The following is a 24,803-nucleotide window of genomic DNA, read 5'->3' as shown; positions in this document are numbered from 1 at the left end:
AAACAACTTCAGTCCTTTTCCATAAATTCCATATTTATTATTCATTGAATGGAACCTTGATATCTAAAATTATCATGGTCATGAATGGAATTAGATGTATGAAGGAAATCGTCATCATCTTCATGATGCTCAATAATATCACCATAATCATCTCCCAATCGACTTGTACTGGCTTGATTTCTAAAACGTCTCTTGTTTTTCTTTACATTGGAAAGAAGAGTTTTCATTCTCTCCTCTTCATCTTCGTCAAAAACTCGATCAATGTTAATAGTAGTGTTACGAGAAGGCACTCGAACAAGACTACCATTATCTTCCTGATGGTTGTTTGCTTGCTCCATGATAATTTGATCATAAACAGATCGATTTAAATTTGAATGTAAAAATGTGAAATAGAGCACTGGTCCAAACAGTGCATAATACAAGACACGAGAGGACATGGTCAAACAAATTCCAACCGATTGACAGGTCAGTAATAATACATTTCCAGTACATGCAATTGCATGTAATGTCATTAAAAACATGATATATACATAGAATGATTTTCTCTGAGGAACTCGATCTCGCATGAATCGTAAACATGGCAATACTAAAATGACGCCATACATGGTCATGAACAATCCACTCACAATGGTGTCTTGTAAAGCACTTTCTAACACACTTGTGGTCATGATGGATGGAAAACCTAATTCATGATAATATGGAAATATAAACATGACTGATATGGCTGCTGCATTATCTAAAATGGAAACAAAACCAGCAATGATGGCACTTCTCACCAGTACTTTTTGATTACTCAACGAAGCCATTAATTTCTTTGGTGAAAAGTGATGCATCATGTAAACCACTACACACAGCTCTATAAATTCCATTAAAAAGTGTAATATCGAGAGACAGATTTTAGTGGCTACATCCAATTCATAGGATGGAATATATTTAGCTGAAATAAGTGTTCTTGGCCCAGTGCTGTTTGGATGAGAATTTGAAGAAAAGGAAGAATTCATGACGAAATGATGAACCGAATCTGCCATCTCAATATCAAATATATTCTCTCCAACGATGGCCACTACTATTGTCGATAAACAGGTAATCATATGTACAACACAGACACACCACACAAATGAATACAATGCTGGCAATAAAAGGCTATCCGTCTTTTTCAAAATCTTAACCGTTATTTTCAATTTGAATAATAAAAATAATATAAATAATAAATTCGGTATCAGAGTAATGAAATAGTACAAGTCTAAGCCTCCTAATATTCTTAAAAACATCACATCCACACAAAATTCAGTTGTGCCTTGATTGTCGTTTCCGCTCGGTATGTTGTTGAAGAAAGGACACGTCGGAAGAATATGATGACCCGTTGAATGTCTATGATGGTGATGAGAGTTGTTTGTTGATGATAGTACTAGTGTATCGATAAATGGATGATTGAAAAAAGACCCCGATGATGTTCGAATCGGAGGAAGGATGATTTCATCGTTTTTCAGCATTTTTTTTTTGGGAAACATAAGACCTTCCCCAAAAGTAAAACGTTTGGGTCTTTTTCTCAACATTGCGGAACGAAATGAGACAACACCATGTAACTCGAAGACCTGTTGTGCGCAATCTCAACAACAACCAGGAAGGACATGTTCCGCCTTGATATCATTTCCTTCGGGGCTCAACCTTGTGCTTGGAAAAGATTTTTTCAAAAACAAAGCTTATAAAAAAAATATTTTCAAAGATGATGATGGACTCGATGATACCTCCACCACCACCTCCATTGTCTTCAACCATTCCACCACTTCCACCTCCTTTCTCTTCCTCATCAACAACTGGATCTTTCTCTCATACTTCACCACCTCCTCCTTCCTCACAGCAACCCCCACAACAAACAACAAATAATTATGAAACACAATCGGTAATTCTCTCCACCTCCGAACGTGCCATTGATTATTCAAATATTAATAATTTAAAAAGATGTGATCAGAAATGGACCATTGATTGTGATGAAGGTCTTTTAGACTATTTGAAATCCTATTCCAATAGATTATTTACTCAAATGAATCATTTGAGAGATTCTGTTGATGAATTGGTCTATGACACTCAATCATGTCAAGTCAAAGTGAAGAATGCATTCAATGAATTTATCATGTTATCAAACACTCAATTCATTGAAAATCGTGTGATTGTACCATCACCACAGACAACTTTATCAACTGAACAATCCACCCCAACACCTGAACAACTACTTCCAAAAGAATTAACTCCCGAAGAGAAACAACATCGTTTTACAACAGCCATCAAGTATGGACTCAATGCTGTTCTTGAATCATGTACAATCCCAATTGATGAAGGAACAGCCTATGATGCCATGATGATGACTGATGAAAATGGAAATGCTCTTCTCGCAGAGGAAGATCAATTACCAATGGATGCAGAAGAGTTGGAACAAAACCGTCAAGCTGAAGAATTTATGAAGAATACTGTTGCTCATAATGATTATATTCAACAAATTGATCCAATGTTGATGAAAAAGAGAACACTTCCATATATTATTGGAAGCAGTAAATTCTATATGAATGATTTGGTGGGAATTATTCCAAATGAAGAAGAAGAACAATTGAAATTAATGACTCATCATGAAAATGTCAATGCTACAGTGGCTGGAACACAAATTGATACAAGTGTTTCTGTACCTCCACCACCATCCATGAATGGCAATGTTCCACCTCCACCACCCTCTTCATTTGGAGATATTCCACCTCCACCACCACCCATGATGATGAATGGTAGCATTCCACCACCACCTCCTTTGATGATGAATGGTAGTATTCCACCTCCACCACCACCTCTCACATCATCTCTTGGTATTCCACCACCACCACCAGATGCCTCTATGAAACCAAAATTGAAAAGTAGTTTTGGCAGTGAAGAAGAGACTTCATTTACATTGAGAGAAAATACAGAGCCACAATCATCCACCACTGAAAACTTCTTTGGAGTTTCTAATACTGTTGGTGAAAATAATGAAGAAGAATCTTCTATGGATATTAGAACTCAATTGGCTAATTTAATGAGGAGAGGTCAAACTCAACCACCACCAACCAACGATAGTAGTAATGGTACTACTCCATCATTGGATGGTACTAATACTGGCCATACTCAATCCTTAGATAACATATTTGGAACTGATAATAATGATGGAGGTTTATTTGGAAGTGGACTATTTGGTGGAAGTTCAACCACAACGACAAAGAAACGAAATTCAGATGAATTTGATTTGAATCAATTAGAACAAGATATTGGATTTGGATTTATGAGTAATTCAAACACTGCCACCACCACTTCGGATAGTTCATCAAAACAAAAGAAACCAACCACCTCCTCCTTTGGATTTTTCTCTGAAGAGGAAGATGATGGATTGTTTAGTGGATTTAATACCAAGAATCAATCACAAAAGAATCAATCAAATGTCACTTCTTCCAATACTTCCAGTGCTACCACTTCTAATAACACGACACCTCTCATTGGTGGTGCTGAGAGTAGAGCGACTGGTAGCGGTGGTTTATTTGACGATGATGAAGAGTTCAGTATTTTACCAACCACCACCACCAAACAACCCTCTACAAAACAATCAACTGGTCCAAAAATATCCATGGCTTCAGCCTTATTTGATGAAGAGGAAGAAGAAGGCTTATTCTCCACCAAGGCTTCTGGTAGTTCCAAGACAAATGCTACTACTACTACTACTACTACGAGCACAACTTCTACTACTGCCACCAGTAAACCATCGTTGCTCTTTGGAGATGAAGAAGAGTTTATGATTGCAAAAGATACCAAAAAGACTCCATCCTTAACAACCATGACAAGCTCAGCATCAACTAAAAAGCCAACTTCACTCTTTGACGATGAAGAAGAAGAAGCATTTAAACCCAATTCTACTCCTACTACAACAAAACCTACTGTCTCCAACAATACATTCAACACCACTAAAAAGAGTGCTCTCACTTCTTCATTGTTTGAAGATGATGAAGAAACACTCCTTCCACCAAAGAAAGTGGTGGTCAATAATGCTGAAGAACAACCAAGCCTCAAAGAGACTACCAAAGAAACAAAAGAGATTCCTAAGGATACCTCTTCTATCAGCAGTGCTAGTAGTAGTAGCACCACCAAAAATAGCAGTATAGGCATTGCAATTCCAAACAACGACAATACTTCTTCTTCACCACTCTCATCCTCCGTTTCCAAATTATCATCCTCACAATCTGACATTAAATCCAAATTAGGATCATCCATACTTAAAGGACTTCAAGCAAACATTGGAGGAGGATATATTTCTACAAAGAAGGTGATGGGAATCACTGAGAGTGGTGAAAATACTTCACATGGAGTGTCAGCACAATCTGAAAGTCCAAAGACAGAAGAATCTAATGCTACAGCCTCACTCTCAACCACTGGTACCACCTCAGCAACCACCTCAGCAGAGACAGATCTTTATGAACCTCTCTTTGTCAAGAAGGACGTTACAAAGAAAGTTGAAGTACTTGCAAGTGTTGAGAAATCATCACCTTTAACATCCTCAAAGAAGAAGACATCTTCGCTCTTTGATGACGACGATGATGAGGATTTCATGACATCATTGAGGGCCAAGTCAAGTCCATCCGTTCCTTCAACCACAAACTCGAATACCTCCTCCACTGGTTCTTCCTCATTAACAACAACAACAACACCATCACAACAAACAAACAGCACTTCTGAAACAAAACCACTCAATACTACTACTCCGGTTGTTGAGGTTCTACCTTCATCAAGCATTGGTAATAGTGATGTATTCTCATCATCAAAAACCAACTTTGCTCGTGATGGTAACAGTGGAGTGAAATTGGAACATGCATCACTTGGAAGACCAAAAAGAAAGAAGAATAGAGGTGTGTCTGTTAAAAAGACAACATCCCTGTTGGATGGGGAGGAGGATGAAGGAGATCTCCACATCTCAAGTGCTAAAACAAATTCTGAGGTGAGCAGTCATTCAAGTGTTGTTGCAACACCACCACCATCCTCATCAGGTTCAGAATCAACAACAACAACTATTGAACAACAACCAAGCAAACAGACATCTCTCTTTGGAGACATGGATGAAGACAAGCCAGAGACTACATCATCATCCACTAAAAAGACCTCGTCCTTGTTTGGAGATTTAGATCATGACATTGAACCAATTCCAAAAGTGATGAAAGAAGAGAAACAATCTCCATCCACTACTACCACTACTAAAAAGACAGCATCTGCTTCATCACTATTTGGAGACATGGATGAAGAACCTATTAAACCTCTTCTGAAGAAAACTGAAGAAAACACTCAGCCCAAGAAGCAGACAACAACGTCATTATTTGAAGATAGTCCAAAGACAAGTTCTGAAAAGAAGAAAAAGACCACTGCATCACTCTTTGGAGATTTGAACGATGACGATGATTTTAATTTCATAAAATCGAGTACTAACAATGAAAAGAAGAATCAACGAATTGCTGATCGAGAAAAGAAGATTGAATCTACCTCAAAGTTAGTCGATGATCCACTCTCCAACTTATTAGCCAAACCACCACAAGAAAAGAAGGATGTTGTTACAACTTCTTCCACGACTCTTAATACTTCCAATAGCGTTATTGCAACAACCTCTACCACCACCACTACCACCTCTACTGCCACCACCCCTCAATCAAGTAACACACCCAATGTGATGACCTCTCCAACCTCAACCCCAGAGCCATCCACAACAACACCATCAAGCAGTAGTACGATTGGACAAGAACAAAAACAACAAGGCTCAGAAAAGACCAAGTCATCCTTGTTTGGTAGTGAAGATCCACTTGATATGATTTTAGGTAATGCTACAGCACCTAAGAAGAAGAAACCAGAGATTGTCAAGAATAAGAAGAATGATATTGATTCATTTGTAGATGATATTCTTGGAGGTCCAAAGAGTACTCAACCAAAGACAACTAAAAAGACAAACATTATTGATGATTTAGTGGGTGGAAAATCAAATGGTGCAACAAGTAGTGGTTTGTTTGATGATGATATACTTTCTGCTAGTAACAACACTGCCACAAAAAAGAAAACAACAATACCCAGTTCATCCAATCTCTTTGGAACCAGTGTTGATGACTCACCAAATATTAGCAACCAGACCAAGAAATCAACAACCAAGAAGAAGGGAGATTTCCACAACGATTTGTTTGATTTTTAAATTGAAAAATACAAATTTACTCTATTGTTACAATGATTGCGATTGCACATGTCACCATTCCAGTAATAAAAATTTGAACACACTATTATTCATAAAAACCATGATTTTCAACAAGTGGGTACCCGGTATAGCGAATGAAAGCGCATCATTGAAAAACAAACATGTAGACACACAAATTCTTGAATATATCGCATTCCAATGATTCACTTACCTAAATGATGCAGGTTCCTTCTTTAAAATTTGAATAATATTGTGTGCAAATATGTCATACATGACACTAAAGTCCATGTAGCCTGCTTTGTACTTGACCCACAGCTTATCAAAATATTCAAATGCAATGCAAAATAGTCTCTCAAATAAATCCATTTGTTTTAACTTGTCCCTATTGAAATATAATTCCTTTTTCATGAGTAAAACAAAGTGGCTATCTTGTGGCGTGGTTGTAATATTTCTCATATCCATTTCCTTAATCATGAAATTAACAATTGCAAACACACAACATGCAAACGGATATTCTCTATTCATGTATTCATTCTTCACAGTGTTTGTATGATATTTACAAAGATATTCCATTGTAGAAAGTCCTAGTAATCCCAGACTTCGAAGATCAGTTGTTGGGTCTCTGTTTTGAAAACCAGCCATTGTCCATTGCTGGCAGTCATACAATTCTTCATCTTTCAATTGCTTTCCGAAAATAATTTTAAAAATACTTTTGAGAAGGTTTTTGTGGTCTGAGTTATCGGGATCGTATTTGGTGTTGAGAAAATTTTGATGATTGCGAATAGACTGAAGAATCAATTGATTCACTTCATCGGTGGCTTGATAGGTGCGCGATGTTGTTGTTGGTTTTGTAGAGGATGTTAGATTGCTCGCGATTAATGAGGAGGCAACCGTCATGGTTGTTGTTGATGCAGCAGCTTCTGTGTCGAGCATGCGCTTGTTTTTTTAAAAAAATAATTATTTAGGATGTGTCTTTGCTGATTGAAGATGAAATTCAGTGATGGACAGCGAGATCTCGTGAAACAAATGAAGGTTGACGTCGGTCGTGCTGAGGTTTCTCTTTGCAAATCAGAGATGGACTTTTTTTGGAAACCCAGTAACAACCTGATGAGCTCTCTCATCTCTTCAGAAATTTTACAATATGATTTGCCCATCTTTCCAACCACAGAAAAAATTTGTTACGTGCTGCCTTTCTTTCATCTCTCTCGAAGCCTTTTCAGCAATGATGATAGCAGCTGCCGTAAGTGGTGCAACTCCATCCGATAAAGCGAATAACCAACCCATAGAATCGCCAGAGAAAGAAACTCCATCCACATCGATGAATGGAAAACCAGCCTTCAGAGCCTCTGCCGAGCTTGAAAATATTAAGGGATATGGATCTCCTCCAAACAGCAAAAACAGTAATATAGGTGTGGACACCCCCTTAAATGTATCCCCTACCGTTCCTCCTGTAACCGACTCATCTTTGCAAATGAGTTTTAATGACCTTAGTGAAAGCGAGAAGGAAGTAATCCTTAACCTATTAACAAACGTTCCCGACTCGTTCTTGTCCTTCTCAAAAGAACAAGGAACAAATACGGTGAAGATTGTTTACAAGTCAGGTTCTGATCCAACTACGGAAAGGAATACCTCTAAGGTCTCATCATCATGTAACAATAGTAACGGCAGCGACACCTCTAGAAAAACCATGAGATCTTTAGACTGGGCACTTCGCTTGTTGGACGATATATACAATGCGAGATACCAATGCTTTCTTTCCGAGATAGCCTCTCCCGATGGTACCTTGGAAGCGTTTTCGTCATTCGTGTTTAACCATTTGTCGAAAAAACTTGGACTGGAGAGCCTTGTAAAACAAACAACCACCGAATTGCTAGAATGTGTAAAATATTATAGGGAAGAAAACAAACAATTAGAGCTGTTTGGCCTCTTTCTCACACCTTACTATTCTGCCGTGGACTTGATGTTTTTCCTGTACTGTAGATCCCAAGTAATCAATGAATGTATTGAGGGAGATAGAATTCCATATGTTAATAGATATAAGAGAGTTAAATTAGGAGTGGTCCCTCATTATGTTCCATTGTCAAGGCTTGCTTATCTCATCAAAAGGTCATTAAGAGATCAACCAAGACAGCTGGTGTCAAACTGTACGAATGAATTCAAAAAGTTGTTGTCGAAGAAGAAAAAGAAAGACCAGAAGAAGAAGGATTCTAGATTTTGTCGAGAAGAAAATATTGAGTTGTATGAATTTTTGATCATTCTTTTAGTGAACTATAAGGCATTCAGAGAATCAAAGAATTCAGCCAATCAATATTTCTTTTATACTATTCTTCCGGAAGAGGTGCCTTCCTATAACAGAATCAGAAATAAGGATCTTCTACCCTATATTGTTTTAAGAGAAACCTCTTTTTTCAAGGGCTTCAAGACATCAAAGAGACTTGCTGATTCTACAGGAAAAGATATTGTTTTAAAGGGAGACGCTTCCTACAACAATGTTCTGTTGGATCTTAACACAGAAGCAGATATGATGGAGCAAAGAAAACAGCGCAAACAAGAGAGGCAAAACAAATTAGATATAACATCAGAAGAAAACGATCTAATGACTGCATTCCTAACTAACACGTCCACCATCATCTCACCTGCTTTATCAGGAAGTAAAAGGGGGAAATTAGGCACCTTGCTTGTAGAAGAAGCTGTAAAAGCTGAAAAAAACGACAGTTTGGTGAAAGAGTTGAGTAATCTTCCATTGGATGATTTACTTGACCATCTTTCACACAGTAATACTTTTGAAGAAAGCTTGAGATCATCAAATAATTTTAACAATATTATTACAGATTTTAGTGATCTTCAAATTCATGAAGAGGAAGATGAGGAAGACGAAGAAACTCTACTTCAGCAACTGCAAGAGACGATTGCAAAGATTGAGAAGAAAAGGTTCAAGAAAGCAGTAAGCGATTCTTTAGAAGATGAATTTAAGGATCATTTGTTAAGGCGATCATCCTCTCTGTCAGCAACGAATCATTCTTCCCTTAATGACCAAGACAGTTCTTCTTATCAAGATTTGGAATCTATTTCTATTGGAGAAGGTTATGAACTTGACGATGAATTTATAGATGGCGATGAAGAACACCACATATACCACGAAAAAGAGCATACTCTCAAACAACTAAAAGAAAAGCTTCCTAGAAAGGATGTCTATGAATTGAGAGAGGAAGAAGATATTGTTCCTCCTTCTCCTGCCCACTCAAGAATACCACAAGAAGTCACTCAGCAGGCATCTCCTGCCGTTTCAGGCATTGCCTTGCTCTCTCCTCCAATTTCTCCTAATTGTAATCAATAAAGGCGTTTGACTTTTCCCCGAACGCGCGTTCACTGAAAAAATTGAACCCAAAAATTTATTATTCACCTTCGGAAACCGGATCATGGTTGCGATCCTCTCTTGTCACAGCATTACATTGGTAGTGGTTTCACATTAGCTTCGTAAGACTCCCACCTGCCCTTTGTAGGCTTATGATAGATACCCTCCAACCGGTGTCGTAGGTTCGTTAATGAGATCTATGATGTAGGGTGGAGTTATTGCCCTGCCGTATTTCAGTGAATAGCACGGACCACCCCCAGAATTCCCATAACAGGTTCATCTCAACACTGATCTCATAGAGTAGGCACGCAAATCCCTAAGCTATATAGATTCAAATCACAGGTCCCATAGACCTTCATTGAATCTAGAAACATCTCCGAATCTTATATGTGTATCATGACGCTGCTAGTTCATTCAGGCTCCCCGGCGATTGCTCATTACTCGCCACCCCCACCATAGCCCGTACATCGTCGATATCGAGAATCTACCTTTACCCCGCAGGAAGGCTGTCGAGCATATGGCCACCATCATTGATGGTTTCTTTAATAGTATCTCGACTCGATTCATTTGCAAGACAGTTGCCGGCTTGCCATAATATCGATCACCCTGTCTACATTGTGCAACTTGGCTTTGTCAAAAATTGTAACAACACATTGTATTCTTGGAATACAACACGTTCAAGTGTTCCCGTAGGAAACTTGGGTATCTCTCGCAGGCACCTCGAGATAAAGGCGTAGAAACTAACTTTCGTCAGCCACCACAGGACCAGTTACGGCATTTTTTTGAAAGCGCGTTCACTGAAAAAATTCAGGGATGGGTTTATTCGATGATAAACGTTGTTCGATGGTTTTATGTACATTATTTACAAGCCGAACGTAAGATTCGTAGTGACTTCCTAGCAGGCACCCCGGAAGTAAAGGTGTTTAAACTGCTCACGATAACAGCAGCAACCCCTGGGATTCGAACGCTGGACCAGTTGGCTGCCACAGTTCCAGAAAAACCACTCGGCCATATGCGGGCAGCTCGCGTTCACTGAAAAAATGAAAAAGTTCTCTCTTGGTCTTGTTGGGTTGGGCGTTTTTGGTCTCGGAACTTACATCACCACACAAGTGTATAAAACAAACAAAGAATTAGAAAAAGTGAGGTCGATGCAAAAAGAAAACCAAGGAGTTGTCAGCCATGACCATTCCGATCATGGAGATGATTCTTGCAGTTGCAATTTTTCAGTAGATAAAACAAGAGCAATTTATAACAGAATTTCAAAAAATTATGATGATAAAGTGGATTTTGATGAATGGCTGATTGGAGTGACTGGTCTCCGTAAAAAACTCATGCTTCACGTTGGAGGAAATGTTTTGGAAGTCGCTGCAGGCAGTGGAAGAAATTTATCGGAATATGAAAAACGATTATCGAATATTGAACACTTGACACTGACCGATTATTCTGGAGGAATGTTAAAACAAGCAAAAGAAAAAATAGAAAAAAATTTTCAAATCCTGATATTGTCACTTTAATGCCAAAGGTAGATGCACACTCCTTGCCTTTCAAAGATAATGAATTTGATTGTACCATTGATACCTTTGGATTATGCTCTTTTGAAGATCCTGTTAAAGTTTTAAAAGAAATGAATCGAGTTACCAAGCCAGGTGGTAAAATTTTATTATTGGAACATGGAGTGAGTATAATTGGAGTTGAGAGAATTCTTTTATTAACTATTATTATTCAATTATTGTTATTATTATCATTTATTTTATTATTTTATGTATTATTTATTATATTATTATTTATTATATTATATTATTTATTATTATATTATTATTTAATTTAATGAAATTATGGAAAAGAAATCAAACAAATATCAATGGTTGACAAATTACTTGGATGCTTGGAGTATTGAACGTGCTAAAAAGTGGGGCTGTTGGTGGAATAGAGATATTGAGTCCATTGTTAAAGAATCTGGTTTGCATGTCGTGAAAAAAGAGGTGCATCAATTAGGAACATGTTATTACTACATTGCTCAAAAGAGAGTGAACAATAATAATACTTAAAAGATCATGTTCTTTCTTCAACATGAGATCCTCAATGACATTTCTTAAGGCCTATGATGAATTTATTTTGAGTGTATTCAACTTGTCAGCAGCTGACATCAAGCCTTTCATTTTCGATTACTTTTAAAGATTAAACATGTTATATGGGTTCCTATCATTACAATAATTATATGCACATTTAATGTTTATTAATGAGGTGTGTGGAGAGAGATGACGCGCCATCACTCCCTTTCATTTCGTCTTCAAAATTTCAAAAAAAATGAAACGAACTCAAACTCCAAATCCAACAACAACAACACCTTCTTCCCTTCCGAGCTCATCTACAGGATCTACTTTTGTCTCTCCATCAATTTCAGGTTCTCATCACTCGGAAAGTAATAAGGGTAGGTTTTAAAAGATTTCAACAATATTTTCTTGACATTTTGAAAGTCGGATCAAAAAACAACACCCCAAAAAAGCCAGGTAAATATTTGAATTCATTCAACATTCAGTCGTAAATGGACGAGTAATATTTTCTTAAGGATTAAAAACCAGTTCGAGTTCCAGTAGTGTTGGATCATCAGTAGGCAACAATTCAAGATCAAAAGGTGAGTACAGCGAGTGATTGTTTCATTTGAATGCTCATTGATATATCCCATCATCTTTAACAGTCTTTTCGACTCATCCAAATCATTCTTCCACCAAAAAATTTGTAGAGATACCACGACCAGGTTCAAGAGCCTCTTCTAATTCTTCCATCCCTTTATCCCATTCATCATCAAAAGAGTCTAATAATAGCAGCTCACGATGCAGCTCACCTGATACAAGCTCAAATATAGGTCGAACAGGAGAGCTCATCAATACCTTTAAAAATGTATTCAAAGAGGGAGATGTTAAATGCTGTTGTTATGTCGATAAAACACATTCCATTTGGACGGGAGGAAATGAAGGTCATTTGTGTGTCTATGACATTAAGGATAATATTGGAAGTCTTGATTTCAAACGAATAACCACGAGTGGACATTTAGGAGACGTTTCTAATATTTCATTTTCTTGTATGACTTGTGTTCACTCGCTTTCACCAGAACTTCCGTGTACAGTATGGACTGGTTTCAATAATGGGAAAGTTTTGGTTTGGGATGTTGTCTCAATTTCAAAGATATTTGAATTGGAGTGTCATCGAACTGAGATCACACAAATTCTATGTGTATATAATGAAAACACCCATTCCAAATATGTATGGACCTGCTCTAAAGATTCTTCAATATGTGTTATAGAGCTAACAACTTTTCAACAAGAACGTGTATTAACGGATCAAAAAGGACCTATTCGTTGTATGGTTTTCCTGAACGAATTTCATCATGTTTGGACGTGTTCTGACACTAGTATCAATATTCGATCGACCGATGGAAAAACACTGAAACAGATTCCATTTTTGTTCGTTGCTAGAAACATTATTTTTGATGGTTTTCATATTTGGACAAGCAGTGCAGATGGTAAATTAAGAGTATGGGATTGCGAGAAACAAAAATGTATCAAAGAAACCAAAGCTCACACAGAAATGGTGAACGGATTGCTATCAACCACTAAACAAGTATGGAGCTGTGGTGATGACAAGGTACTTCATATCTTTGATTCCACTTCTTTAAAACCCATTAAGAAAATTAAGGCGAATTCAGTTTCTGTCATTACCATGGTTGCACTTCCTGGAAAACGCGTGTTTGCTTTTTGTACAGATAACAAAGTCAGAATATGGGAATGTGAAGGTGATATTCAACGTTTAAATGATTTTTCCTTAATGACGATGACAACAAATGTTGTCGAGAACAACCATTCTTTCAAACCACAACCTACAACAGGGAGTGTAACTTCTCTTCCAACCGCTTTTCATTCCGAACCTCAAAAGAAACAGGAAGGTCACACTCAAGCTGAAATGGAGACAAAGACACCAGAGGATTCTTCTCATGAACAACAACAGCAACAACAACCATTTGATTTACTCAGTTCAAGTGTAAGTTCATCAATTTTTCATTGTTGCGAATCAAAGAGTCATCGGATAATTTCAAAATTCTAGATTGTGTTAGACAAGCAAGAACTATCTCTCGAATATAATGAAAACAAGAATGAAGATCTTGGTTATGAAAGCTCGTCTGAGGATGAAGATAACTCTATTTCTCTTAGATCTATAAAAGAAGCATACGAAACAGAAATTGTTAAACTACGAAAACAGTTACAAGAAACGTCTTCTCTCGTGACAAAATATAAACTTAAATTGAAATCAAAGACAGAGAAGATTGAAGAACAAGAAAATGAGTTACACGAAAAATCCATGAAAATTGAACAGTTACAAGAAGAAATGAAAGCAGCAGAGTTATTAGCTCGCCAATCCACTTCACAATTTGAAAAAGCGAATTTAGAGCGGCAAGAGCTTGTAAATAAGATCACAGCAGTGTATTTATCCTTTAAATCAGCAGACTCTGCAACACTTTGCAATAATGATAACGAGTCAGTTGTTAAAATGATTGATGAACTGATGTGTATGATGGATCAAGAACGATCAAGGTTTCAACAAATTGAGCAAAAATTCCAAAACACGAATCTAATTGTGCAAGAAGCAACCAAAGAACTACAAACAAAACTTGATTCACTATCCAAAGATTCAAGTTCATTGGTCGAACACCTCAAGCATTTGAAAGAGGAGAACGAAAAACAAATACAGCAATTGATTGAAAAAGAAAACACCATACGAACGTTGAAATCAACCCCAAACGATGAAGATTATTCTGTCTACGACGAAATTGAGTTTCTGGACAAGCAAAATGAAGATTTAATTACCCTTATCGAAAAAGGATTTCCTGAAAAAAAGAAACATTTATTGAACGATAATTTATCCCTCGAAGAAAAGCTTTCAATAATATTGTCCAATTATTGATGTTGTTGAACAACAACAGAAAGGCGCCTTAAATTAAAAGAATTTACTTTTTCTCCTTGGTAGTTGTTGATTATTCGTTGTCAGTGAGTAGGGTTGTCCTGGAGAAGAAATGCTGTTAATCACTATTGATCTATCCGATCCTGGTGAATTTAACATCCATTCATCAAAGTCTAGTTTTGTGATGCCTTGATAAGCTTTTGACAGAGTGTCTCCCATTTGCTCTTCGACTATACCGTCTGAAGTGGTTTGACAACACGGAGGTTGACATCGATATTCAAGAGAAATTTTTCCACAAGCCGAACATTGACACCAACCAAGCGGTTCTTTGGTTGCAAATGTCACGTTTTGCCTGGGTGGAGTTACTTTCTTTGTGTTTTTGTTCATACCGTCTACTCTTTCAATTTGAGTTTGCTTGAAAAACTCGATGGCTTTTGCTCCAACCTGAAATTTTCTTACAAAGGGAGGTGATACCTCATCACCAAACAAGAGAAATATTCTTGGCTTCGGTTGAACTCTATTATTGTGCTTGGAAATAAATTCCAAATTATCCACCTCTAAATTTTCATTACTGTTAGAGCTATTCAATAAATCAGCAAGCAACTGAGCCTTCACTCGTTCTTCTTCAGTTGGATAATGTGGCTTAATTTCAATCCAAAAGTTTTGTAGTGGCAAATAAAAGTCAGGAGTATATTCTGTTCCATCTCGCAATTTAAACGTATAAGGTTCATAAAAGAAAGGAATTGAGCATGATTCAAAGAATTTTGCCCATTTGGCTTCTAGTTTGGATCTAAAGCAATATCCCATGTGAATGGTTCGTTTAGCGGTTTTTGATTGAGCTCCAAGAGCAATAATCAATTCGGCAGCATTCAATTGTTTCAACTTTTCCCAATGGTCTAAAAATGGTAATAATGTGGAAGGAATGTGAGGTTTTTTGGATGTTTGTTTAAATTTCTCAAATGTTAAATAATAGGATATAGAGTCAGTAATAGTTCTTGTAGATTCATGAACAAATTCTCGAATACACCCAAATCCATCCCTCAATCTTTCCTTCCATTCGCCTATTTTCCATTCATATTTTGTCATGTATTCACCATGTCCATCACGTTTATCGTTTCTCCATTCTCCTCTATACCATTCATAAAATTCATGTCCATATTCATCTTTGATGAGATCTTGAGGATGATGATGAGTGTCGTCCTCTCTACTACATTCGTCCTGATTGTACATGTAGAATTGAACTCCTTTTCCATTTCTTTTACCATTTTCAAATTCTCCATAATAAATAGAGCCTTTATGGTAACCATCGGTCACTTTTAACACACCATAGCCACTCATTTGATCATCACTCCATTGTCCTTCATAGATCAAGTTACTCATTTGAAAGGTGCCTAAACCATCTTTTTTTCCAAACTTCCATTGGCCACTGTAAGTCATAATATCATTTCCATTGACAAATTTCCAAGTTCCATAACCATGAGGTAAATGTTTTCCAACACTGAGTTCAACCTCTTCTTCAAGCTCTTCACACATACCAGTGGATATGACATCTCCCTTGTATTCACCACCATTAAAAAATAATTTAGAAATTATCAGTGATTCAATCATTGAATGAAATAACGGTAGACAACCATATCCAATATCTCGCTTTTCTCCATTTGGATTGTAAAACTCAAATTTTTTTGTATCGAAATGTACATCCATAAAGTTGTAAAGAGAATGACAACCTTCAAAATAGAGTCTCTTATCCCTTTCGTCAAAACATCGAATGGTTCTAGAGCCAAACTCTTTTTTCAGAATATGCTCAGCTTGTTGTAATTTTCTAATATTTTTCCTTTTATGAGGAACATTGCCTCCTTCAAAAAATTGACTAAATAATTGAATATACTCTAAAGTTAGAAATTGGAGATTATTTACATATTTTACAGAACCATCTTGGTCAAGATGCATCATGTGTGTATGATATATGGAATTTTTCTTATCCTCAGCTAAAGCATTTCTAATTTCTTGCAATAAATATTCCATACTATTTTCAGAGTCCACGAAAATGGTTGAATAAGGTCGCAATAGAATTATTAAATCTTTTAGGTTATTGATAAATTTTGATTTGTCCATAATCTTGTGTTGATTAAAGTTAAAATAGTGCACAAGTTTGAGAAAGTGCAAAACTGTAAAAATCGGTTTTGTAAAATCTAAATAAAATTCTTTAGAATGTTTTGAATCTTTTAAAATTTCGTTATCGAGTGGGACCACTGTCCAGAATGGTTTTGTAAATTTAATTAAAAATTTATCTTCAATATATAAAATTGGAATAATAGTCTTAGATTCATTTCGATCATATTTTAGATCATCATCTGAAAATAGAAATGATGGAATGGCAATTTTCTTTTTCTTAAACGTAGGTGTTAGGTGAGTCGAAGATGATGAACTAGAATTAGGAATAATAATTGGAGGGTTATTATATAATTTGATTGCCTCATCATCATGATCAGAAATGGGTATCATGCAAGAGTGCTGAAGAGGCTCATCTTCGCTGCTACTATCTTTGCTCAAGTCAATGAAATTATTTTGAGAAGATCCAGCAATATGATTTGTTGGTGGTTTCGGAATGGACATTGTGCAACTAATCAAATCATTTTCATCATCATCAATCAAAGAATAATAATCAAAGGATTCTGGAGTAATTGTACAAGCTGTAGAGTAGGATCTCTTCTTGGTTGAGTCATTACTTTCTGTTGTTTTATGGCTCTGTGAAGAATAGTCTGAGGAGGAGAAGTATCCTTGTTGTCCGATTTTGGGAGGAGTTACATCCTTATGACTAGAAGATTTTCCCATTCGCCTCCGTATTCTATCAAACAAACCCAAAGGTGTTGTTGCAGCAACATGTTTTGACGGTGGTGGTGATGATGATGATGGTTGAGGAATAATTGAATTGGGTGATTCTTGTTGTTGTTCGTTTTGAATCATTTTTAAATCAAAACATTTTCGGAAACAGTTTTCACAAAGATGTCTTGTTGGCTGTGTTTATTTCTTCAATGTCTTCTTGCTGACACTATCTGGAATGTTAAACAATGTCAATGTTTTTCCATCAAATGGCACGTCACAAATGAAATAACCTCTTCTCTCCAACTGAATAATTTCACCCTTCTTGAGAGTCTTCAAATTGTGGTCACCGATAGAGACAGTCACGAGTTTGGAATCACGATTGACAACATCTTCAATCTTATCATCAGGATCCAAAGATGTCTTGGAAATTAAATTATCAAAATAGACGGCAAATACTTCATCCACAAGAACATCAGGATTAGTGGGCAACCAAGTCAACTTCTTCTTTGTCTTTTTGAAATCTCCCTCCAAATGCAACACACCAACAAGCTCAACAACCTTACCAGCATCATTCTTGATAATTTGTTGAACAATTGCGTTACCCCAATCCATCAATGTAATCTCTTCATTTTGTTCAATAGCCTCGGCATCCTCCTTGTCCAAATAAATAACATTGGTATAATAGGTGGTCTTCATACCCAAACTAGCATTCTTCTTGTGCTTGGGATTTTCTCTTGACTCCATGGTTTGTGGACCATTGGTAAGTTTAAATTTCACGATACCCTCCTTATCAATGGCACAATATCTTGGGACAATTGGGTCAATAACCTTCTTATTAGCTGCCCAGAGTTTATCCCATTCCAAAGTAGCAACATTACGTGAAGCACCTTGTTCCAAAATGAATGCATATAAAGCCTCAACTGTCAAACCTCGACGTAAAAGTCCTTGAACAGTTGGAAAACGAGGATCATTCCATCCTTCAACAACACCCATGTCTACAATCTTTTGTAATTTACGTTTAGACATGACAGTATTAGCAAAGTTCAATCTTGAAAAATCATAAAGGAATGGCTTTCGAATGCCCAAAGCATCAATAATCCAATAATATTGCTCATTTCTGTCGTTGTACTCGCTAGTTCTGAGAGCATGAGTAACTCCATCCAAACTATCAACAATTGGACAAACAAAGTCATAGGTTGGATATGCCTTGTACTTGTCTCCGAGTTTTGGATGAGGCTTATCCTTACTTCTGAAAAGAACAGGATCACGCATGGTCTTATTTAAAGCCTTCATATCAATCTTTGCTCTCAAAACACACTTTTTACCATACTCAGTACCAGAAATTAATTCCTTCCACATTTGCATATTCTTTTCAACAGTGTTATTTCTGTTATGAGATTCAGTACCCTCCATTTTCATCTTTCTTAACTCTTCAACAGGAGTATCATCCATATAGGCTTTACCTTCTCTAATCAATTGTTCAGCAAACTCCATACACTTGTCGAAATGATCCGAAGAACGAACATAGATATCTGGTTTGACCTTCAGTCGTTCCAAATCTTCAAGAATTGCATGTTCATATTCCTCCCTCTCCTTGTCTGGATTTGTGTCATCGAAACGCATCACAAGTTTGCCATTGTATTTTTTGGCGAAGTAACTATTCATGAGAGCAGCTTTAGCATGTCCGATATGAAGGAATCCAGAGGCTTCAGGTGGGAATCGAGTAACAACCTTACCCATCTCAGCATGAGGAAGCTCCAAACGGATTTCAGAATCAACCGTAGTAGTGGTTTCAGTTGAAGTTGTAGCAGCAGAAGTAGTAGTCTTGTTGCTGCTGGCAGTGCTTGGAGAAGAGACTTCATCAGTGCTTGTTCCTGCCTTGGAAGCATTCTCAAGTGTTTTCAGACTTTGTTGAATCTTTGGATTTCTATGAATGAGAGTGAAATAGCGAACCAAGTTTGGAATTGCCTTTTCAAATCTCTTCAAGTATTGCATCACTAACTTGTGTTGCTTCAAGCTCTCATAAACACACAAATCACAAACAGACAACTCTTCACCATACAAGTAAGTCTTGGTTAAGAGGAGGTTGTCCAATCTTTGCATGCAAATGTCTAATTCTTCAATTAATCCTGATTTGGAAATTTCATTGGCAGTCTCGATGGCAACGAGAAAATCTCCAATGGGAGCAGCAAGTTTTGTGTTGTTGGAAAGGATGTAGGCTAAATTAAAGTTTCCTCGTACACTATTGTTGTAAGTCAGTACGATATGATGATGATAAAAAATCAATCAAAAATTTGATGCACGTGATGATATCATCAATTTGTGAAAAGATTCTCCTCTATAAACAACAACAGCAAAAATTCGAAAACATACCCACTGACAGATTCGGCCAAAGTGATAGCTGGGTTTTTGGAAACCTTAAAGTTGACCTTTTGTTCAGTCAAGCACACCACCGCGAAGGCAGCAATCGGCTTGAAATCAATGTTGAAGAGAATTGTGTTCATTTTTTTTGTTTCAACCTTCAACACCTAAATAGCCAATTTTCTTCTGGAGATGAAGACGTAATGCAATCACCATTTTGCATTATCTATGATGAATTCTTTGAGAATACAAGTGACAACGTATTTGCTTGTTCGAAACTTCAAAGCCCTTTATTGAAAAAAATCACTTCGGTCAGGAGGATGAAAGAAAACAGCTTGCAAAAAACTTCCAGAAAAAAATGTCACAATCCAAAGATGAAGATTTATTCTCGAAAGACATGGTGATGGCTAGAGTGGAGGACGAAAAATCGAATCCTGCTTCTGATGAAGAGGAATTGTTATTATCTTTAAATTCCGATGACTTGAAAGATGAATCGAATGAAAACAACAATCCGATCATCAACAACACACAAGAATTATTGGATGGATTGAATGACAATATCAATGAGGAAGAATCAGAAAAACCAAATGCAAGAAAATTTTCAGAATATGAAGAAAATGATGACGATTTTGAAATACCTGATGATTTAGATCTTTCTCCGAATTCATCTGATAATCCTTCTAAAAAAATTAAATTAACGAATTTATGTCAGGACGACGATTTGGAACTACCCTCTGAAACTTTTGGATTTGTAAATGCTTCTACCATGAAAAAAGCTCATTCAGAAAATTTTGAAGATACGAAACACAATGAAACAAACAAACCTACAGAAACTTTTGGATTTGTATCTGCGTCACGATCTAAAAATCTTCATTCTACAAGTAACAATGGTGCTCAAGAAATGCCTCCAGAAACGTTTGGATTCATTTCTGCTTCTTCTTCTTCTAACAAAACGAAATCAATGAGTGACATTAATGATGAGGACAACAACGAAAGGCCGCCTGAAACTTTTGGATTTGTATCTGCTTCTTCCTCGAACAAACTACAGTCAAAACTAATGAATGACAATGATGAGAGGCCACCAGAAACTTTTGGATTTGAATCAGCTCTTTCAAGCATTAGAAAGCCACAAGAAACTTTTGGATTTGTATCCGCCAAAAGTGAAGAAAAACCTCCTGAAACATTTGGATTTCAATGTACAAGGTCCATTTCCACAATAAGAGGCGGTGATACTTTTGATAAACCTCCTGAAACATTTGGATTTGTATCAGCCAAGACATCCAATAGTCTCAATTCATCCTCCAAAATGATGGATGATAAAGAGGAAAGTAAGATCAACGAAAGGCCTCCTGAAACTTTTGGATTCGTTTCTGCTTCTTCCTCGAACAAACTACAGTCAAAACTAATGAACGACAATGATGAGAGGCCACCAGAAACTTTTGGATTCCAAAGTGCATCCATCCATAGACCACCAGAAACTTTTGGATTTCAAAAAGCCAACTCTGAAATGTTGAAACATGAAAGACCACCCACTGAAACATTTGGTTTTATTTCAGCATCATCGTCCAAAGAAGAAGAACAATTACCTGCAGAAACTTTTGGGTTTGTTCGAGCGAGTGCCAGTAGTAGTCGAAGGACTTTTACGGATGATTCAACACGCACCCACTCATGGCATGATTTGAAATTTCCTCCTCCAACCGAAGAATTGATTTCAGATGCCTCTTCCTCAAATCACAAACCGTTTAAAACACCTTCGAAAATCATTTCAGGCAAACAATCAACACCAGAGAGTTCTGAACCATTTGCTACTCCAGTGAAGGGTGCATCGAGTAATAATACTACTCCCAAAAGAAGTATTAAGACTCCATTTGCCTCTTATTTATCGAATCAGAAAAAAGAAACACCAACCAATCGAGTGTTAGAAACTACAAAGAAAAAGCAAAAAAAGTTTAAGACACCAATGAAATCTGAGAAACTGTTTGAAGAAGCTACGAAAAGAGAGAGAGAGCGTTCAAGCAAGTCAAGTTCCAATAAGACGACCACCAAGTCAGATACAACACCGATTTGTCCGCCCAGTTGGGTTCCTGTTAAAAAGTCATTGGAAGAGAGAAAGTCAGAAAATATCAAATCAAAACCTAGAAAAATTCAATTACTTGGAGATTGCAAGCAGATTTCAATCGAAAGTTTAAAAACTAGATATAATCTCTCTCAAGTGGTTGTTTCCATGAACAGCACCTCTTCTAAGAATTTCAAATTCGACACAACTTTACACAAAATTTCACAGGAAATGCTACTTGCAATTCAGGAAGAAAATGAAGGAAAGCCCGTGACGGAAGTTGGTACTGAACAATTACAGCTTCTATTACACAAGTTTGGGGCTAAAAAAGAAGTCACTAAAATTGAGTGGGTTGAAAATCACTTTCGATGGATTGTTTGGAAACTTGCTTCAATGGATAGAACATTTCCGAATGATTCTTCCTTTCCATTTTTAACTCCTGAAAAAGTTTTAGGTCAACTTGTTTATCGATACAATGTTGAATATTGTATGGGAAAGAGATCATGTTTGAAACAGATTGCAGAAAAAGATGTACCTCCAGGCCATTACATTGTATTGGTTGTGGCTTCTTTAGATATTTGTGAGTCATCTGATACCAATAGTGACTCCAAAATTATAGAACTCAGCGATGGTTGGTATAGTATGAAAGCAAAATTGGATGAACCTCTCACTCGATATGTAGAATGGAAGAAAATCAAAGAAGGACAAAAATTGAAAATTATTGGAGCTAATTTTACAGAGAATTTTGAAGCTGCTCCACCACTAGAATTACCAGGAAATGCATGTCTTAAATTGAGTGTCAATGGTGTCAAGAAGGCAAAATGGGACGCCATGCTTGGATTTCAATATCGACAAAAACCATTTAAAACATCATTTAAAAGTATTCAAGCAGAAGGAGGAAACATTCCATATATTAGAGCCATTGTAAAGAGAGTATATCCAATCAAGTATTTTGAAAAACAAAATGATGGAATCACCATTGTGAGAACCAAAGCAGCTGAAGATCATGCAGCGAATATCGCAGAAAAAGAAAAGGAAAGAATTTCTTCTAATTTATTTCAAACTTATTACGATGAAGAGAAGAGGAAACGAAAAGGATCTAAAACTACAATCACAACTCCTATCAAGAGAATTTATGAAGGATCAACTCTCTACAACCTATTACAATCTACAAAAGATGAAATGAGTTTTTATGCACAGTTAGATGAGAATCAGCGAGATATACTTTCTTCCTATCAACAACAATTGGAAAGTGATATTTATACTGCTGTTAATAATAGAATCAGCGAATTTATTGCCAATGATCCGAAACTGAACCGAGAAGTCTCTTCAATGCTTTCAGTGAAATTAGGCGATTGTTGTCCATACCTTAAAAATCCAGAAACCACTCTTAATGATCGAGAAATAATGTTAACATTGTGGAAGACAGATGAAGATTCAGAACTTTTTCAAGAAGGAAATATTTTAGATATTTATAATTGCAGACCTTCCAAGCAATCAGCAAATCAAGTCATGAAATCAATCACTACTGTATCATTTACAAAAATTGAGATATTCAAAAGCTACAAAGATCTCACAGAAGAAGAAATGAGCAAATATTTCTACACGCCAAGAAGATGTTTTACAATGAGCGAGATGAAAGATCCTGAAAAAAGAAATGGAAACAACGAAATGGATTTTGTTGGAATTTTAATTCACTCAAAAGAAATTGAACAAAAGGAGAGAGATTATACTTTACACGTCCTATTCTTTGTAGATAATACTTGTTTGGAGAATGAGAACAAACCAACCATTCTTCAACTTACATATATTGAATCTGCAAAAAGACAATTTATATGGCTTCTTTCTGAGAATAAGGTTTACTTTTTGTCAAATATTGTGTTCTCAGAATTTGATGAAACGAACGGTAGAATCAAATGTCATGCAAAAGATCATGCTTCAATTTCAGAGAGAGCCAACAAATTCTATTTTAGACAACAAGCCATTGAAGTGAATAATTTCTTCAAATCGAACAAGAACAAAATTTTATCTCTTGCAGAAGTTGTGAATCAATACAATCCAAGGGAAGAATTTGATTTTTCAACACCTCGTAAAATGATGATCATGGAAGATGAGACCATTGAAGAAGACATTAGTTGCAATATTATCATCAACCAAGATTTTCGAATGCATGTCACATTATTAGATACTGTTTATAATACCCTCGAAAGCTATTCCTACCCAAATCAGCAAACAGAAAGTAATCCCGTCTACAGGAAAGCAGAAGATGTTTACTCTTACTTTGTGAAGTTATATATTGATGTTAAAGACATGAGTACGGTAAGTTTTTTCAAAGACTATCATTTCTTCATTGATGCTGTTCATAATCATTATGAAAACACGTGCTGATATACTGATCGGATAGGCAGAATATAAGACCATCAAATTCACAGAGGACATGTTCGACAAGCTCATCCATGCACTCTTTTATGACGACGATACCAACAATGTTGAGGATCTCTCGGAAATGGATAAGAATGAAAACATACCGTCCTGGATGACACTTCTTGTGAATGAGGGTAAAATAGAAGATACATCAGAAATAGAGGGAAACATTAATTCACACTCCTCATCTGTATTCAATTCGGAAAAGCTTATTCAAACCAGATTGAAACTCTTTTCATCGGGAAATGTTAATTCCATCCAGCAGATTTGTCGATGCCTATTAGTTGGTACCAAGTTTGTAAAGACTGAAGAAGATTTGGTTGATTTTACAGACAATGATGTGTTCAAATCTCTATTATGTTGTACTCCTTTGGAATGGAATGTATTGATGACTCACTTTACTCAGACCCTCTGTGGATCCCTTTTGAAATTCAAATTAACAAGCCCTGAGAAGGAAGTCATAGATGTATCTTGTGTTTTGAGAGGATTCAATGGTCTTGATGATATCATGGATGATCTGTGATGAGGACAAATATTTATTGTCACCCTTAATAATATTATTAAACAAATACCAACAAAGCCTGTTGGTGCTC

At 36.5% G+C, this 24,803-nt stretch overlaps 10 protein-coding genes across 10 annotated transcripts; 6 read left to right on the top strand and 4 right to left on the bottom strand.

Annotated features, from left to right (window-relative positions):
- Window positions 1–41: 41 nt before the first annotated feature.
- On the bottom strand, window positions 42–1,001 carry FDP41_003180 (uncharacterized protein; the record flags this gene model as incomplete). Its single annotated transcript, XM_044706456.1, has 1 exon — window positions 42–1,001. One exon carries the CDS (start codon window positions 999–1,001, stop codon window positions 42–44), a length of 960 nt encoding a protein of 319 aa, XP_044562571.1.
- A 731-nt stretch (window positions 1,002–1,732) lies between these two features.
- FDP41_003179 (uncharacterized protein) lies at window positions 1,733–6,232 on the top strand (the record flags this gene model as incomplete). Its single annotated transcript, XM_044706454.1, has 1 exon — window positions 1,733–6,232. The coding sequence occupies one exon, from the start codon at window positions 1,733–1,735 to the stop codon at window positions 6,230–6,232; it is 4,500 nt and encodes a 1,499-aa protein (XP_044562570.1).
- A 51-nt stretch (window positions 6,233–6,283) lies between these two features.
- FDP41_003178 (uncharacterized protein) lies at window positions 6,284–7,129 on the bottom strand (the record flags this gene model as incomplete). The annotated part of the gene is made up of 2 exons (XM_044706453.1): window positions 6,284–6,314; window positions 6,444–7,129. The coding sequence occupies 2 exons, from the start codon at window positions 7,127–7,129 to the stop codon at window positions 6,284–6,286; spliced, it is 717 nt and encodes a 238-aa protein (XP_044562569.1).
- A 325-nt stretch (window positions 7,130–7,454) lies between these two features.
- FDP41_003177 (uncharacterized protein) lies at window positions 7,455–9,569 on the top strand (the record flags this gene model as incomplete). The annotated part of the gene is made up of 1 exon (XM_044706452.1): window positions 7,455–9,569. One exon carries the CDS (start codon window positions 7,455–7,457, stop codon window positions 9,567–9,569), a length of 2,115 nt encoding a protein of 704 aa, XP_044562568.1.
- Window positions 9,570–10,627: 1,058 nt separating this feature from the next.
- FDP41_003176 (uncharacterized protein) lies at window positions 10,628–11,101 on the top strand (the record flags this gene model as incomplete). The annotated part of the gene is made up of 1 exon (XM_044706451.1): window positions 10,628–11,101. One exon carries the CDS (start codon window positions 10,628–10,630, stop codon window positions 11,099–11,101), a length of 474 nt encoding a protein of 157 aa, XP_044562567.1.
- A 110-nt stretch (window positions 11,102–11,211) lies between these two features.
- FDP41_003175 (uncharacterized protein) lies at window positions 11,212–11,635 on the top strand (the record flags this gene model as incomplete). The annotated part of the gene is made up of 2 exons (XM_044706450.1): window positions 11,212–11,262; window positions 11,432–11,635. The coding sequence occupies 2 exons, from the start codon at window positions 11,212–11,214 to the stop codon at window positions 11,633–11,635; spliced, it is 255 nt and encodes an 84-aa protein (XP_044562566.1).
- A 259-nt stretch (window positions 11,636–11,894) lies between these two features.
- FDP41_003174 (uncharacterized protein) lies at window positions 11,895–14,546 on the top strand (the record flags this gene model as incomplete). The annotated part of the gene is made up of 5 exons (XM_044706449.1): window positions 11,895–12,018; window positions 12,065–12,097; window positions 12,157–12,222; window positions 12,286–13,625; window positions 13,689–14,546. 5 exons carry the CDS (start codon window positions 11,895–11,897, stop codon window positions 14,544–14,546), a joined length of 2,421 nt encoding a protein of 806 aa, XP_044562565.1.
- A 33-nt stretch (window positions 14,547–14,579) lies between these two features.
- On the bottom strand, window positions 14,580–17,510 carry FDP41_003173 (uncharacterized protein; the record flags this gene model as incomplete). The annotated part of the gene is made up of 1 exon (XM_044706448.1): window positions 14,580–17,510. The coding sequence occupies one exon, from the start codon at window positions 17,508–17,510 to the stop codon at window positions 14,580–14,582; it is 2,931 nt and encodes a 976-aa protein (XP_044562564.1).
- Window positions 17,511–17,567: 57 nt separating this feature from the next.
- FDP41_003172 (uncharacterized protein) lies at window positions 17,568–19,873 on the bottom strand (the record flags this gene model as incomplete). The annotated part of the gene is made up of 2 exons (XM_044706447.1): window positions 17,568–19,611; window positions 19,743–19,873. The coding sequence occupies 2 exons, from the start codon at window positions 19,871–19,873 to the stop codon at window positions 17,568–17,570; spliced, it is 2,175 nt and encodes a 724-aa protein (XP_044562563.1).
- Window positions 19,874–20,088: 215 nt separating this feature from the next.
- FDP41_003171 (uncharacterized protein) lies at window positions 20,089–24,733 on the top strand (the record flags this gene model as incomplete). The annotated part of the gene is made up of 2 exons (XM_044706446.1): window positions 20,089–24,105; window positions 24,191–24,733. The coding sequence occupies 2 exons, from the start codon at window positions 20,089–20,091 to the stop codon at window positions 24,731–24,733; spliced, it is 4,560 nt and encodes a 1,519-aa protein (XP_044562562.1).
- Between the last annotated feature and the right edge of the window lie 70 nt (window positions 24,734–24,803).

This window comes from Naegleria fowleri, assembly GCF_008403515.1.
Source record: "Naegleria fowleri strain ATCC 30894 chromosome Unknown tig33, whole genome shotgun sequence".
Lineage (NCBI taxonomy): Eukaryota > Heterolobosea > Eutetramitea > Acrasida > Naegleriidae > Naegleria > Naegleria fowleri.
This window is presented reverse-complemented; position numbering and strand designations above follow the sequence as displayed.